We start from the raw sequence: 16172 nt of genomic DNA, 5'->3' as shown, positions 1-16172 counted from the left end.
GGCTCAGTTAGTAGAGCATGGTGTTTGCAACGCCAGGGTTGTGGGTTCGATTCCCACGGGGGACCAGTATGGGAAACAAATGTATGAAATGTATGCATTCACTACTGTAAGTTGCTCTGGATAAGAGCGTCTGCTAAATGACTGAAATGGAAAATGTACGGGATGTGTCCCAACTCTAGTTACAATACGGCAGGTACAGTATGAAAGAGCACAATGCATTCCCCAACATTGAGACAGTATCAGGAGAATGTGCAGACTTCCCAGTTAAACCACAGCTAGATCAATTTCTAGTAGCTAAACCCTCATTTGGTTTACAACTGCTGTGGAATTTGTTTTTCTCCATTTCTAAGAAAATTGCAGACTGTGGTTCATCACTGGACATAGCAAGAGGCACGTCCATTGTTAGTCAGCATGTCAAGGAGGTGGGTGGCTTGCAGTGGTTAGTGGGCACATGAGTCTTACTTGGAAATGAAGCCACCGCTTTCACACTTCCTGCGGGCGTCTGTGTTCTCAGGAAAGAGTAGCTCTGGGCGATGCAGTACATCCACCAGGACAGATAGCTCAGCCTGGACCAAAGGACGCAGACGGTCCTCTAGAGCCGACACTATGTCCTTAAACACAGAGCAATGCAGAAGAAAGGCATGGTTAGAGAGGTAATAGGACACAGACAGGGCACAGGCACACTCAGGGCATTGACACACTGAGTGTTACACCAGTGGTAGGTCTAGATGAAGCCCAACTGAACTGTATGAGATTGGGGCCTGGATTCCAGCTCTTACATTTGAAGTCGTGACCAAACAAGGTACAGGGAAGCTGACAAAACTGAAAAACACTATGGTGAACTTTGTGACCTTATTGTCTCAGACTGCACACTAGAAAAACAATTATAAAAGCAGAAGTAGACCACGGCTTACCAAAAACCTCGAAAACAGACCAGCCCAGTTCAACTTCCCTCACCCTGCTCTATATGCCCATGAGTCAGAGTCATGATAAACTCCATGGAAATAAGAAAACTGTTACAGTTGCATCACATTGTGTGTTGATGTAGACATTGTCTTGGGAGGGAAGGCGGGAGGGATTCTGGTAGAGTTACTGTATACAGTGTGGTGGGTACAAAGAAATTGCAACACACACACACTAGATTAGCTTTCTGGGGGACTACAGGTCATTCCTTACTAATGCAGTTCCATGAATTCTGTTTCTGGGAACTGGTCAATTCATCACAGCCATTTTCAATTATTGCCATAGTTTTTCAAGACGATTTAAGTCAAAACTGAAACTAGGCCACTCAGGAACATTCAATGTTGTCTTGGTAAGCAACTCTAGTGAATATTTGGCTTTGTGTTTTAGGTTATTGTCCTGGTGAAAGGTGAATTTCAAATCAAATCAAATTGTATTTGTCACATGGCAGAATACAACAGGTATTCCTTACTGTGAAATGCTTACTTACAAGCCCTTAACCAACAATGCAGTTCAAGAAATAGGGTTAAGAAAATATTTACTAAATAAACTAAAGTAACACAATAAAACGTAGCACAAAATGACATAACAATAGCGAGGCTATATACAGGGGGTACCGGTACTGAGTCAATGTGGAGGCTATATACAGGGGTTACCGGTACTGAGTCAATGTGGAGGCTATATACAGGGGGTACCGGTACTGAGTCAATGTGGAGGCTATATAAAGGGGGTACCGGTACTGAGTCAGTGTGGAGGCTATATACAGGGGGTACCGGTACTGAGTCAGTGTGGAGGCTATATACAGGGGGTACCGGTACTGAGTCAGTGTGGAGGCTATATATATCTTGGAAGAGGGATATCTTCCAAGATGGCGTAGCAGTTCAGACGTCCTCTACCCTCCTCTTGTCGTGTCCCGTGTATATATATATATTTACATAAAAAATTTTTCTTCACTTATCTTTTTATATATATATATTTTTTAATTCTAAAAACTCAACCTCAAAGCACTCTCCTGCAACCCGCCTCACCAATTTAAAAAAGAAAGTATTATTTACCTCATCTGAATTCCACAACAGAAGCTAGCAAGTGTTTAGCCATTTTCACTGGCTAACGTTGAAGTTCAGCTAGCCACGGTTAGCTGTCCTCAGCTATCCATTAGCTCGAAAAGCTATCGCCAGTTTTTGTACAGCGCGACTCAGACCAGAGCATACCGGACCTATTCTCTCTCCTTTCCCCGGTTTCTACCGCAGGCTCTGGACATTTACACCTGGATCTTGCAGCTGACTAGCTGCTACCTGAGTGACTATTGGCAACGTCGGTCACGGAATTAACACACATTATTACGGAGCTAGCCAGCTGAAGAGTTCCGTCAGCCACTCCTGGGCTATTCCTGAGCTAGCCAGCTGAAGTGTCTCCTGGGCTACAACTCACCTATCCTGACCCGTTTTACTGCCGATGCGGAGCCCCATCGGGTCTTCACGACTGGACCACCGACGTTATCTGCCCGAGGGAGTTATCCAACTGGCCCCTCCGTCGCGACGTAACCTGATCGCCCATCTGCGGCCCGCTAATCGTTAGCTGTCTTTTCGGCTGCGATCTGAATAGGTCTATCGGACACTTTTCTTGGGCCACTATAACTAACTATTTTGCCAACTTGGACTGGTCCCCCCTTCCACACGGAACCCCACTAACCCACAGACGGAAACGCACGAGGTGGCTAAAAACAGACCTCCCTCCCATCTTCCACCAGCTTGCTACCTATGGCCCGGCTAGCTGTCTGAATCTCACTGGACCCTTTGATCACTCGGCTAAGCATGCCTCTCCTTAATGTCAATATGCCTTCTCCATTGCTGTTCTGGTTAGTGTTTATTGGCTTATTTCACTGTAGAGCCTCTAGCCCTGCTCATTATACCTTATCCAACCTCTCAGTTCCTCCACCCACACATGCTATGACATCTTCTGGTTTCAATGATGTTTCTAGAGACAATATCTCTCTCATAATCACTAAATGCCTAGGTTTACCTCCTCTGTACTCACATCCCACCATACCTTTGTCTGTACATTATACCTTGAAGTTATTTTATCGCCCCCCAGAAACCTGCTCCTTTTTCTCTCTATTCTGGACGTCACAGACGACCAATTCTTATAGCTTTTAGCCGTACCCTCATACTTATTCTTCTCTGCTCCTCTGGGGATGTAGAGGTGAATCCAGGCCCTGCAGTGCCTGGCTCCACTCCTACTCCCCAGGCGCTCTCTTTGATGACTTCTGTAACCGTAATAACCTTGGTTTCATGCATGTTAACATTAGAAGCCTCCTCCCTAAGTTTGTTTTATTCACTGCTTTAGCACACTCTGCCAACCCGGATGTCCTAGCTGTGTCTGAATCTTGGCTTAGGAAGTCCACCAAAAACTCTGAAATCTTCATCCCTAACTACAACGTTTTCAGACAAGATAGAACGACCAAAGGGGGCGGTGTTGCAATCTACTGCAGAGATAGCCTGCAGAGTTCTGTCCTGCTATCCAGGTCTGTACCCAAACAATTTGAACTTCTACTTTTAAAAATCCACCTCTCCAAAAACAAGTCTCTCACCGTTGCCGCCTGCTATAGACCCCCTCGGCCCCTAGTTGTGCTCTGGACACCATATGTGAACTGATTGCCCCCATCTATCTTCAGAGCTCGTGCTACTAGGTGACCTAAACTGGGACATGCTTAACACCCCAGCCATCCTACAATCCAAGCTTGATGCCCTCAATCTCACACAAATTATTAATGAACCCACCAGGTACAACCCCAAAGCCGCAAACACTGGCACCCTCATAGATATCATCCTAACCAACGTGCCCTCTAAATACACCTCTGCTGTTTTCAACCAAGATCTCAGCGATCACTGCCTCATTGCCTGCACCCGTAATGGGTCAGCGGTCAAACGACCTCCACTCATCACTGTCAAACGCTCCCTGAAACATTTCAACGAGCAAGCCTTTCTATTCGACCTGGCCCTGGTATCCTGGAAGGATATTGACCTCATCCCGTCAGTATAGGATGCCTGGTTATTTTTTTAAAATGCCTTCCTCTCCATCTTAAATAAGCATGCCCCTTTCAAGAAATTTAGAACCAGGAACAGATATAGCCCTTGGTTCTCCCCAGACCTGACTGCCCTTAACCAACACAAAAATATCCTGTGGCGTTCTGCATTAGCATCGAACTGCCCCCGCGATATGCAACTTTTTAGGGAAGTTAGAAACCAATACACACAGGCAGTTAGAAACGCCAAGGCTAGCTTTTTCAAACAGAAATTCGCTTCGTGCAACTCCAACTCTAAAAAGTTCTGGGACATTGTAAAGTCCATGGAGAATAAGAACACCTCCTCCCAACTGCCCACTGCACTGAGGATAGGAAACTCTGTCACCACCGATAAGCCCACTATAATTGAGAATTTCAATAAGCATTTTTCTACGGCTGGCCATGCTTTCCACCTAACTGCCCCTACTGCATTCAACAGCACTGCACCCCCCACAGCTACTCGCCCAAGCCTCCCCCATTTCTCCTTCTCCCAAATCCATTCAGCTGATGTTCTGAAAGAGCTGCAAAATCTGGACCCCTACAAATCAGCTGGGCTTGACAATCTGGACCCTTTCTTTCTAAAATTATCTGCCGAAATTATTGCAACCCCTATTACTAGCCTGTTCAACCTCTCTTGTGTGTCGTCTGATATTCCCATAGATTGGAAAGCAGCTGCTGTCATCCCCCTCTTCAAAGGAGGTGACACTCTTGACCCAAATTGCTACAGACCTATATCCATCCTACCCTGCCTTTCTAAGGTCTTCGAAAGCCAAGTCAACAAACAGATTACCGACCATTTCGAATCCCACCGCACCCTCTCCGCTATGCAATCTGGTTTCAGAGCTGGTCATGGGTGCACCTCAGCCACGCTCAAGGTCCTAAACGACATCGTAACCGCCATCGATAAGAAACAATACTGTGCTGCCGTATTCATTGACCTGGCCAAAGCTTTTGACTCTGTTAATCACCACATCCTCATCGGCAGACTCAGTAGCCTTGGTTTCTCAAACGATTGCGTCGCCTGGTTCACCAACTACTTCTCTGACAGAGTTCAGTGTGTCAAATCGGAGGGCCTACTGTCTGGACCTCTGGCAGTCTCTATGGGGGTACCACAGGGTTCAATTCTTGGGCCAACTCTTTTCTCTGTATACATAAATGATGTCGCTCTTGCTGCTGGTGAATCTCTGATCCACCTCTACGCAGACGACACCATTCTGTACACTTCTGGCCCTTCTTTGGACACTGTGTTAACAACCCTCCAGACGAGCTTCAATGCCATTCAACTCTCCTTCCGTGGCCTCCAACTGCTCCTAAACACAAGTAAAACTAAATGCATGCTCTTCAACCGATCGCTGCCTGCACCTGCCCGCCTGTCCAGCATCACTTCTCTGGACGGTTCTAACTTAGAATTTGTGGACAACTACAAATACCTAGGTGTCTGGTTAGACTGTAAACTCTCCTTCCAGACTCACATCAATCATCTCCAATCCAAAGTGAAATCTCGAATTGGCTTCCTATTTCGCAACAAAGCATCCTTCACTCATGCTGCCAAACATACCCTCGTAAAACTGACCATCCTACCAATCCTCGACTTCGGCGATGTCATTTACAAAATAGCTTCCAATACCCTACTCAACAAGCTGGATGCATTCTATCACAGTGCCATCCGTTTTGTCACCAAAGCCCCATATACTACCCACCACTGCGACCTGTACGCTCTCGTTGGCTGGCCTTCGCTTCATAATCGTCGCCAAACACATTGGCTCCAGGTCATCTACAAGACCCTGCTAGGTAAAGTCCCCCCTTATCTCCGCTCACTGGTCACCATAGCAGCACCCACCTGTAGCACGCGCTCCAGCAGGTATATCTCTCTGGTCACCCCTAAAGCCAACTCCTCCTTTGGTCGTCTCTCCTTCCAGTTCTCTGCTGCCAATGACTGGAACGAACTACAAAAATCTCTGAAACTGGAAACACTTATCTCCCTCACTAGCTTTAAGCACCAGCTGTCAGAGCAGCTCACAGATCACTGCACCTGTACATAGCCCATCTATAATTTAGCCCAAACTACTACCTCTTCCCCTACTGTATTTATTTATTTTATTTATTTTGCTCCTTTGCACCATATTATTTATATTTTATCTCTGAACTTTCTTCAAACTACAAATCTACCATTCCAGTGTTTTTCTTGCTATACTTTATTTACTTTGCCACCATGGCATTTTTTTGCCTTTACCTCCCTTATCTCACATCATTTGCTCACATTGTATATAGTCTTATTTTTTATTTTTTCTACTGCATCATTGATTGTATGTTGTTTTACTCCATGTGTAACTCTGTGTTTTTGTATGTTGTCGAACTGCTTTGCTTTATCTTGGCCAGGTCGCAATTGTAAATGAGAACTTGTTCTCAACTTGCCTACCTGGTTAAATAAAGGTGAAATAAAAAATAAATAAATAAATATACAGGGGGTACCGGTACTGAGTCAATGTGGAGGCTACATACAGGGGGTACCGGTACTGAGTCAATGTGCGGGGGTACAGGTTATTTGAGGTAGTTTGTACATGTAGGTAGGGGTAAGTAACTATGCATTGATAATAAACAACGAGTATCAGCAGTGTAAAAATAGAGGGGGGGGTATATGTAAATAGTCCGGGTGGCATTTAATGAATTGTTCAGCAGTCTTATAGTTTGGTAGAAGCTGTTAAGGAGCCTTTTGGACCTAGACTTGGCGCTCTTGTACCGCTTGCCGTGCGGTAGCAGAGAGAACAGTCTATGACCTGGGTGACTGGAGTCTTTGACAATTTTCTGCCCCTTCCTCTGACACCGCCTAGTATATAGGTCCTAGATGGCAGGAAGCTTGGCCCCAGTGATGTACTGGGCCGTACGCACTACCCTCTGTAGCACCTTACGGTCGGATGCCGAGCAGTTGCCATACCAGGCAGTGATGCAACTGGTTAGGATGCTCTCGATGGTGCAGCTGTAGACATTTTTGAGGATCTGGGGACCCATGCCAAATCTTTTCAGTCTCCTAAGGGGGAAAAAGTGTTGTCATGCCCTCTTGTGTTTGGACCATGTTGGTGATGTGGACACCAAGGAACTTGAAACTCTCGACACGTTCCACTACAGCCCCATCGACATGAATGGGGGTTTGTTCGGCCCTCCATTTCCTGTAGTCCACGATCATCTCCTTTGTCTTGCTCACACTGAGGGAGAGGTTGTTGTCCTGGCACGACACTGCCAGGTCTCTGACTTCCTCCCTATAGGCTGTCTCATCGTTGTCGGTGATCAGGCTTACCACTGTTGTGTCGTCAGCAAACTTAATGATGGTGTTGGAGTCGTGCCTGGCCACGCAGTCGTGGGTGAACAGGGAGTACAGATGGGGACCAAGCATGCACCCGAGGGGCCCGGGTGTTGAGGATCAGTGTGGCAGATGTGTTGTTGCCTAACCTTACCACCTGGGGGTGGCCCTTCAGGAAGTCCAGGATCCAGCTGCAGAGGGAGGGTTTTATTCCCAGGGTCCTTAGCTTAGTAATGAGCTTTGTGTGCACTATGGTGTTGAACACTGAGCTGTAGTCAATGAACAGCATTCTCACATAGCGTAGGTGTTCCTTTTGTCCAGGTGAAAAAGGGCAGTGTGGAGTGCGATTGAGATTCTGTCATCTGTAGATCTGTTGGGGCAGTATGCAAATTGTGTGGGTCTAGGGTTTCCAGGATGATGGTGTTGATGTGAGCCATGACCAACCTTTCAAAGCACTTCATGGCTACCGACGTGAGTGCTACGGGGCGGTAGTCATTTAGGCAGGTTACCTTCGCATTCTTGGGCACAGGGACTATGGTGCTATAAACACGTGGGTATTACAGACTTGGTCAGGGATGTCAGTGAAGACACTTGCCAGTTGGTCCGCGCATGCTCTGAGTACATGCCCTGATAATTTGTCTGAATGGTCACCTGTTTAAAGGTCTTGCTCACATTTGCTACGGAGAGCATGATCACACAGTCGTCCGGAACAGCTGGTGCTCTCATGCATGCTCCAGTGTTGCTTGCCTTGAAGTGAGCAAAAAGGCATTTGGCTCACGTCACTGTGCAGCTCGCGGCTGGGTTTCCCTTTGTAGTCCGTAATAGTTTGCAAGCCCTGCCACATCCGACGAGCGTCATAGCTGGTGTAGTAGGATTCAATCTTAGTCCTGTATTGACGCTTTGCTTATTTGATCGTTCATCTGAGGGCATAGCGGGATTGTTCTTCCAGTGTCTGCTGGAAAGCAGACAGAAACAGATTTTCCTCTAGGATTTTGCCTGTGCCTAGCTCTATTCCGTTTATTTTTATCCTAAAAAAAGACCCTACTCCTTGCTGATGACAACCATACCCATAACATGATGCATCCACCGCCATGCTTGAAAATATGAAGTGCGGTACGCTGTGATGTGTTGTGTTGGATTTGCCCCAAACAAAACGTTTTGTATTTAGGACATACCGGAAAAAACAATGTATGAAATGTATGCATTCACTACTGTAAGTCACTCTGGATAAGAGCGTCTGCTAAATGACTAAAATGTCAAATGTAAATGTAATAAAGTTAATTTCTTTGCCACATTTTTTGCAGTATTACTATTATTAGTGCCTTATTGCAAGCAGGATACATGTTTTGGAATATGTTTATTCTGTACATGTCACGTCCTGGCCAGTATAAGGGTTAATTGGTATTGTAGTTTGGTCAGGACGTGGCAGAGGGTATTTGTTTTATGTGGTTCAGGGTGGTGTTTTGGGAAAAGGGCGTTTGATTTAGTATTTCCGGGTTATGATCTATGTTTAGGTAATTCTATGTCTAGTCTAGGTAGTCTGTGTTTCTATGTTTGATTAATTGGGGTTGGGACTCTCAATTGAAGGCAGGTGTTTTCTCTTTGCCTTTGATTGAGAGTCCCATATATTAGGGTGTGTTTGTGTTTGGGATTTGTGGGAGATTGTTTTTGCATTGCGTGTTTTTGTTAGCCTGCAAAACTGTCATTTGTCGTACTTATTGTTTTCTTGTTTTTTCGTGTTCAACGTTTGTTAATAAATTAAGAAAATGAACACCAACTCTGCTGCATATTGGTCCACCTTTTCGGACGACGATTTCGCTATATCGTCCTCCGACGAAGAAAGCCGTGACAGTACAGGCTTCCTTCTTTTCACTCTGTCATTTAGGTCATTATTGTGAAGTAACTAAAATGTTGTTGATCCATCCTCAATTTTATCCTATCACATCCATTCAACTCTGTAACTGTTATAAAGTCACCATTGGTGTGAACAGTCTCCTTCCTATCCGGCAACTGAGTTAGGAAGGACGCTTGTATCTTTGTAGTGACTGGGTGTATTGATACACCTTCCAAAGTGTAATTAACAACTTCACCATGCTCAAACGGATATTCAATGTTTTTTTTTTTACCCATCTACCAATAAGGTGCCCTTCTTTGCGAGGCATTGGAAAACTTCCCTGTTTCTTGTGGTTTAATCTGTGTTTGAAATTTACAGATAATTGTATGTGTGGGGTAAAGAGAGGTGGTATTCATCATGTTAAACACTATTATTACACACAGAGTGACTCCCTGCAACTTATTATGTGACTAGTTAAGCACATTTTTTGCTACTGAACTTTAGGCTTGCCATTACAAAGGGCTTGAATACATACTGACTCAAGACATTTCAGCTTTTCCTTTTTTATTACATTTGTAAAATGTTCTAAAAACATAATTCCACTTTGACATTATGTGGTATTCTGTGTAGGCCAGTGACATACAATCTAAATGTAATCCATTTTAAATTGAGGCTGTAACACTACAAAATGTGGAAAATGTCAAGGGGTGTGAATACTTTCTGAAGGCACTGTATTCCTGAATCCTCACCTGCAGCCTTTCTATGATGTTCCTGTAGCTAACGGACGCAGTGGCGTTGGAGTCCCTCCTGGGGGCGTTCTTGGCGGAGAGTCTCCAGCTCAAGATGGACTTGGTGACCACGTTGTTGGACTTGACAAACAGGTTGTTCACCTGGCTGTCTAGGTCCACTGGTATCGCGATGGCTCTGCTCTTGGCTGTGTGAAATGAAACAGTAGGACGCAAACTTAAGAGGGATGCTCGTTTAAAAAAAAAAAAATTTAAAGATGTATTTTTTTCTTCTAGATGACAGATAAAATGAGCTCATTGGCTTGTGACTACAAAGAAGATGTATTTCTCTGACTTTATCAAGACAGTGTTTGGGCAAGAGGTGGAGGCCAATTACAGGTATCTTACCCACGTCAGACAGCACCTTGATACAGGCCTCAACGGAGGCCTTCTGAGTGGGGTTGAGCCAGTTGCAGTGGTATACCCTGAACACCCCCTGCAGGAGCTGTACAAAGACTGGCTGACGAGTCTAAGAGAAAGCGCGAGAGAGAGACAGACAGACAGACAGACAGACAGACAGGAAGTAAAGACAGTAGACAAGACGTCAAAAGACAAGTCAGAAGCTGCACATTAAACAAAGCTAAAATCCCCAGCAGTGATCAACAAAGGCTTTTGTGGTTTATCACAGACCATATTTCTAGAACCCAGTTTCCCCAACTCGAGGGTGCCATCAGACACAAATTGAGTCATGTTCAGCAGGAAGAAATCAGAGAAAACCTTTGAAACCGAGAAAGTATTACCTGAACGTTTATTTACGTTTCAAAGCGTTTTCTCCTGTTTACCCGTACAATTCTCGAACCTTTAACTGTATGTACTGTAAAGGTGCTATAACATACAGTATGTAAGAGGGTCTAACACTTCTAGTATGCATGTTGGTTATCACCAGAATCAGCTCAGGTCCCAACTACTAGACCAATGTCTAAAACATACAGTATCACCGCTACCACCAGGACGAAGCAACACCCTGTGAACCAGCTGCACACAAACCTACGGCACAATATACTGTATACCTCAGTTATCTTTCCCAGAATGCTTGCCTGTCATGGGAGAGAAGGGAATGAATATCATTAGGCGGTTCACATCAACTGGTGTATTGAGTCTAATGGGATGTGGGATGGTGGAGGAAATGGGTTGGAAAGGATGTGGAAATGACTATAAGAGAAACTAAACCTAATAAAGTCTACACAAAAATCTAGTTCCTTACAGGAATTGGTATTACTAGACAACTCCAGGAGTGATTGCAAAAACCTTAGAGTGAAGTGGACAAGTCTTCCCCTCCACATGTCATACACCCCAACCATTTATAGTAGGCCACAGAGTGATTTACCATTCGTTACGTGACATTTGCAATTATTTCCCAGAAAACACACATCCCATGTATCTTGTGAAAACAAGCCTAAAGATTTGGGAAGGAACTGAGGGGAGGATTCTAACGCATTTGCACACGCCATCTGTAAAGAATTCTTGGAAGGTGCTGACTCAGTTCTGTGAAGACCAGTCATTGAGGAAACGTCTGGCTACTCTATGACTGCTGGTAAGGAACACACCCAGGGGATGGAAAACCAATTACAGTGGAACTTTTACTCATACTTACAAACACCTGACGTGCCAGCTATTTGAAGCAAAATGTCATATATTACATGTTAACTGTCAGTGTAGAGCCTTTGGGGATAATGTTTCTTCCACACAGACGAGGAATTCATTAATGCCTTTTAGAAAATGATAAGTTAACACAGATCATTATCAACAGAAAATGATTGATGACCATATTTCACCCAACAGAATATCCACCATTCAACTGCTTTTATTTAGTGTTATATGTTACGGTGGTCATGGTTACCTGCAGACTGGTGCTCTGGTCAGAGAAGGGCGAGCTGAAGAAGGTGGTGACGATGCTCATGACTGTCTCTGTCACATAACCCTCCAGAACCGTGTCTGCATGCTTCCTGTCACTGGTGTTGTTGCACACCTACAGATAGCAGACACGGACAACCAAGGTTAGCCTGACTCACTCACCAGACAGACGTGGGTAATGGGTGAGCATTCACTGGATCACACTTCCTGGATCCTCACAGGAAGGAGGATAGAATATTGTTACTCCACGCTGTGATCTCACACTGCCTCTCAGCAGAACACTCCCAGGAGAACATATAAAGCTAACTTTATTTTGAGAGTATCCCTGTAGAATGCTCAGCAGACTATCAACAAGGTCTCAGTAACATGTCACCAGCATGTCTGTTGACTAGCCATGAGATATGGAAGAGAGGTGATGTGTGTTTGTTTACCCTGCATATGTCCACCAGGAAGTTCTCAAAGAGCTTCCACATGTGGTTGCTGGTGTAGATCTCCTTCATCTCCACCTCTGTGTCCACGTAGCAGTGGTTCAGGAAGTTGATGTAGGCTATCTTCACCTGGAGAAAAAGTTGGGAATGAACAACTTCATAGGTGCCTAAGTACATAATTATCTCAAGAGCCCAGAATGGCCATTTAACTTGCTGCAAGAAGCAAATGTTCAAATGAGTCACATGAACACAACATGTACACCAGGCTCTTCATCATTTCAGTAGACTACCAATGCATGCCTTTTAGCTCTTCGGTCAATCACTCACCTCAGGGATGCAGTCCTCATGGGTGACCACCCTCACTATGTCATCCAAAGGCAGCAGAGAGTTACACTTGATCTCAGTGTAGACATTTTTTCCCTCGGTGCAGACAGCCAGCAGCTCTACCAGGTGGATGTGGTACCTCAGAGCGCTGTTCTCATCCATACGATCCCGCTCCGACCGCATCATCGTGACCAGGGTCTGGAAGGACGCACGGTCGTTGTAGAACACCAGGACGTCCTCGCCCGAGTTCACCAGCTGAGCAGGAGGAACACAGAGACTGTAGTTATCAGATGCTGCTGACACACGATATAGATTTGAATTCATTTTTGTTTGGGTAGTATTGCAGGTTTATATTGCTAAAATGCATGTGTTTCATTTGCATTAGAATCATGTGTGCACGGTAATTATGGTGTCCCACCTCAGCCATGACGGTGTCCTGACACTTCTTGATGAACTTGTTCTCGGCTTTGACGATGGTTTGAAGGAACTTGAGGTACTGGACATGGCGGCCGTGCGTCTCGGTGCAGTGGATAAAGTGCTGCACCACTCGCTCGTTGATCTCACTGCACAGCTGGAAGTTATTCATGAAAACGTGCTGCATGGTGACTGCCTCCAGAATCTGAAGAGAAGGTGAAATAGAAGCATCAAACTAGTGGACTTATTGGTATGGGAAGAATGGAGTACCACTGGTTCATCCCAGCCCTAACCCTTTCCCCAGGAAAGTCCACTCACCCCTGGGTTGAGGAATAGGTTGATGTGCTTGTGCAGCAGGATCTGGTTCTGCTGGTTCCCTGCACAGAAGTTCTGGAGGAACTCATGAGCCAGCTTCATGATCTCCTGCATGCGGACGTCCTCGCCCTGGAGTGTTCATCATAAGTACAGGCAGACACACATCCAAAGAGCTGCAGCCATCATTCAAACCTTCCACAAATGAAATGATTGACCAAGCCTATGTACAACTCTGTGGCATAAATGCTCTAGTGTTTTCTTCATGCCTTTTTGGTCAGTCTATAAAGGGATGTTTTGAGAGTAAAGGTCTGGCCCATCATATTCTCCAGTACCTTCTCATAGGGGATCTGCAGTAGCTCCAGCACCACACTGTGGGCTCCCATGTTCCTCAATAGTCTCTGCTGCTGCTTCTTACTCTTCTTCCCCGATGCTCCCTCCTGGACACACAGCTTACTGAGCCGCAGCAGGATCTGAACACAGGGGAAGAGAGAAGGGGCTCAGAGACTTTCTGCCTTATACATCTCTAACGACTGGCAACATCTTAAAAGAGTGAAGGCAATGACTCCTTACACCGCCAACTCAGAGATGAGAGAAAATGAAGAAGAAGATGGTACCTCCTTCATAACCCTGTAGTTGTAACTGCTGTTGCTTTCCTCCTTCTTTTTGTCAGAGCTGCCTGAATCCCCCTGCACATGGACAGAGTTAGAATGAGAGCTTGTTCATACTCATGTGAAGCATCCCATAAAAAATCCTTGAGATGTACAATAATCGTTAGGAAGTTTTGACGCAATACCTTCATTTTATGGTCGGACTCTGAAGGTCCGTCCCCTCCGTCATCGTCCCCCTGCCTCTTGTACACCCACAGCTCCGACTTCTCCACGATGGAGCGCAGCTGGTCCAAGTCTGACTTGATCTGCTTGTAGTTGTCCACATCTTGGCTGGTCACCAAGAGCTGGACCTAAGGGAAGAGGAAGGGATATAACTCAGTTAACCTGTTAGGGCTAGGGGGCAGTATTGACACGGCTGGGTAAAAAACATACCCGATTTAATCTGGTTACCACTCCTACCCAGTAACTAGAATATGCATATACTTATTACATATGGATAGAAAACACCCTAAATTTTCTAAAACTGTTTGAATGGTGTCTGTGAGTATAACAGAACTCAAATGGCAGGTCAAAACCTGAGAGATTCCTTTACAGGAAGTGGCCTGTCTGACCATTTCTTGAACTTCTTTTCCATCTCTATCATTTACTAAGGATCTCTGCTCTAACGTGACACTTCCCACATCGTCCATAGGCGCTCAGAGCCCGGGAAAAAACAGAATGTCGTCATTCCAGCCCCAGGCTGAAACACATTATCGCCTTTCTCAAGTGGCCGATCAAGGGACACGGGCTTATGCGCGTGACCCCGACCGCCCGCCTTTGGGATTTTTTCCTCTGTTTGCCGAAAAGGAGATTCCCTGTCGGAATATTATCGCTTTTCTACGAGAAAAATGTCGTAAAAATTGATTTTAAACAGCGGTTGACATGCTTCGAAGTACGGTAATGGAATATTTAGAATTTTATTGTCACGAATTGCGCCATGCGCGTGACACTTCTTTACTATTTCGGATAGTGTCTGGAACGCACGAACAAAACGCCGCTATTCGGATATAACGATGGATTATTTTGGACCAAACCAACATTTGTTATTGACGTAGCAGTCCTGGGTGTGCATTCTGACGAAGACAACAAAAGGTAATCAAACTTTTATAATAGTAAATATGATTATGGTGAGTGCTAAACTTGCCGGGTGTCTAAATAGCGAGCCCGTGATGCCTGGGCTATGTACTTAGAATATTGCAAAATGTGCTTTCACCAAAAAGCTATTTTAAAATCGGACATATCGAGTGCATAGAGGAGGTCTGTATCTATAATTCTTAAAATAATTGTTGTGCTTTTTGTGAACGTTTATCGTGAGTAATTTAGTAAAATGTTAGCGAATTCCCCGGAAGTTTGCGGGGGTATGCTAGTTCTGAACGTCACATGCTAATGTAAAAAGCTGGTTTTTGATATAAATATGAACTTGATTGAACAAAACATGCATGTATTGTATAACATAATGTCCTAGGGTTGTCATCTGATGAAGATCATCAAAGGTGAGTGCTGCATTTAGCTGTCTTCTGGGTTTTGGTGACATTATATGCTGGCTTGAAAAATGGGTGTCTGATTATTTCTGGCTTGGTACTCTGCTGACATAATCTAATGTTTTGCTTTCGTTGTAAAGCCTTTTTGAAATCGGACAGTGTGGTTAGATTAACGAGAGTCTTGTCTTTAAATGGCTGTAAAATAGTCATATGTTTGAGAAATTGAAGTAATAGGATTTTTAAGGTTTTGAAAATCGCGCCACAGGCTGGCAGTGGCTGTTACGTAGGTGGGACGCAAGCGTCCCCACCTAGCCCATAGAGGTTAAGACTTAAGTTTAATCTCCACAGCAAGCTAGGCCTTTAAATGCCTTGTAATCAAATGACTTTAATGCTCATTCATATGATGCCTTTCTAACTAAAGATACGATTCTTGATGAGTGTGCGGAGAACTGATACAGTGGACCTGTGAGTTCTTGTGGACCTGTGAGTTCTTTGTTCGGAGGCCTACCTGTTTGAAGGCCATGAGGACTTCCTGTCTCTGGCTGAAGTGTCTGAAGAGCAGCTGCAGGGCCCCAGACACCAGGGGAGGGTAGTCATGCATGGTAAGGTGCAGTAGCACCCTCAGGAAGGTCCTCCCTCCATGGTCATCCAGGTCCAGAGGGGTGTTCTCCTCACTGCACAACAACACACCAGGCTCAGACACTGGGGACTGAGTATCCCAGTCTTAAAAACAGTCCTTTTATGGAGACTGACACTGCATTGCTTTAA

At 45.0% G+C, this 16172-nt stretch overlaps 1 protein-coding gene across 8 annotated transcripts in view; it reads right to left on the bottom strand.

The window, feature by feature from the left end:
• The window catches only part of itpr1b (inositol 1,4,5-trisphosphate receptor, type 1b), a 161724-nt gene that overhangs the window by 84544 nt on the left and 61008 nt on the right, over window positions 1–16172 (bottom strand). For all 8 annotated transcript variants that reach the window (XM_014166417.2, XM_045705335.1, XM_045705334.1 and 5 more), the window contains 12 exons: window positions 15913–16078; window positions 14070–14234; window positions 13891–13962; window positions 13609–13746; window positions 13280–13405; window positions 12966–13166; window positions 12551–12802; window positions 12227–12352; window positions 11782–11910; window positions 10290–10410; window positions 9906–10090; window positions 463–611 (listed from right to left, as the gene is read on the bottom strand). In XM_014166417.2, the coding sequence (XP_014021892.1) occupies window positions 463–611; window positions 9906–10090; window positions 10290–10410; window positions 11782–11910; window positions 12227–12352; window positions 12551–12802; window positions 12966–13166; window positions 13280–13405; window positions 13609–13746; window positions 13891–13962; window positions 14070–14234; window positions 15913–16078 (1830 nt within the window). The remainder of the gene's footprint in view (window positions 1–462; window positions 612–9905; window positions 10091–10289; window positions 10411–11781; window positions 11911–12226; window positions 12353–12550; window positions 12803–12965; window positions 13167–13279; window positions 13406–13608; window positions 13747–13890; window positions 13963–14069; window positions 14235–15912; window positions 16079–16172) is intronic.

This window comes from Salmo salar, chromosome ssa22 (genome assembly GCF_905237065.1).
Source record: "Salmo salar chromosome ssa22, Ssal_v3.1, whole genome shotgun sequence".
NCBI classification, from domain to species: Eukaryota; Metazoa; Chordata; class Actinopteri; order Salmoniformes; family Salmonidae; genus Salmo; species Salmo salar.
The sequence above is the reverse complement of the archived record's forward strand: the minus strand, read 5'-3'. Positions and strand labels throughout refer to the sequence as shown.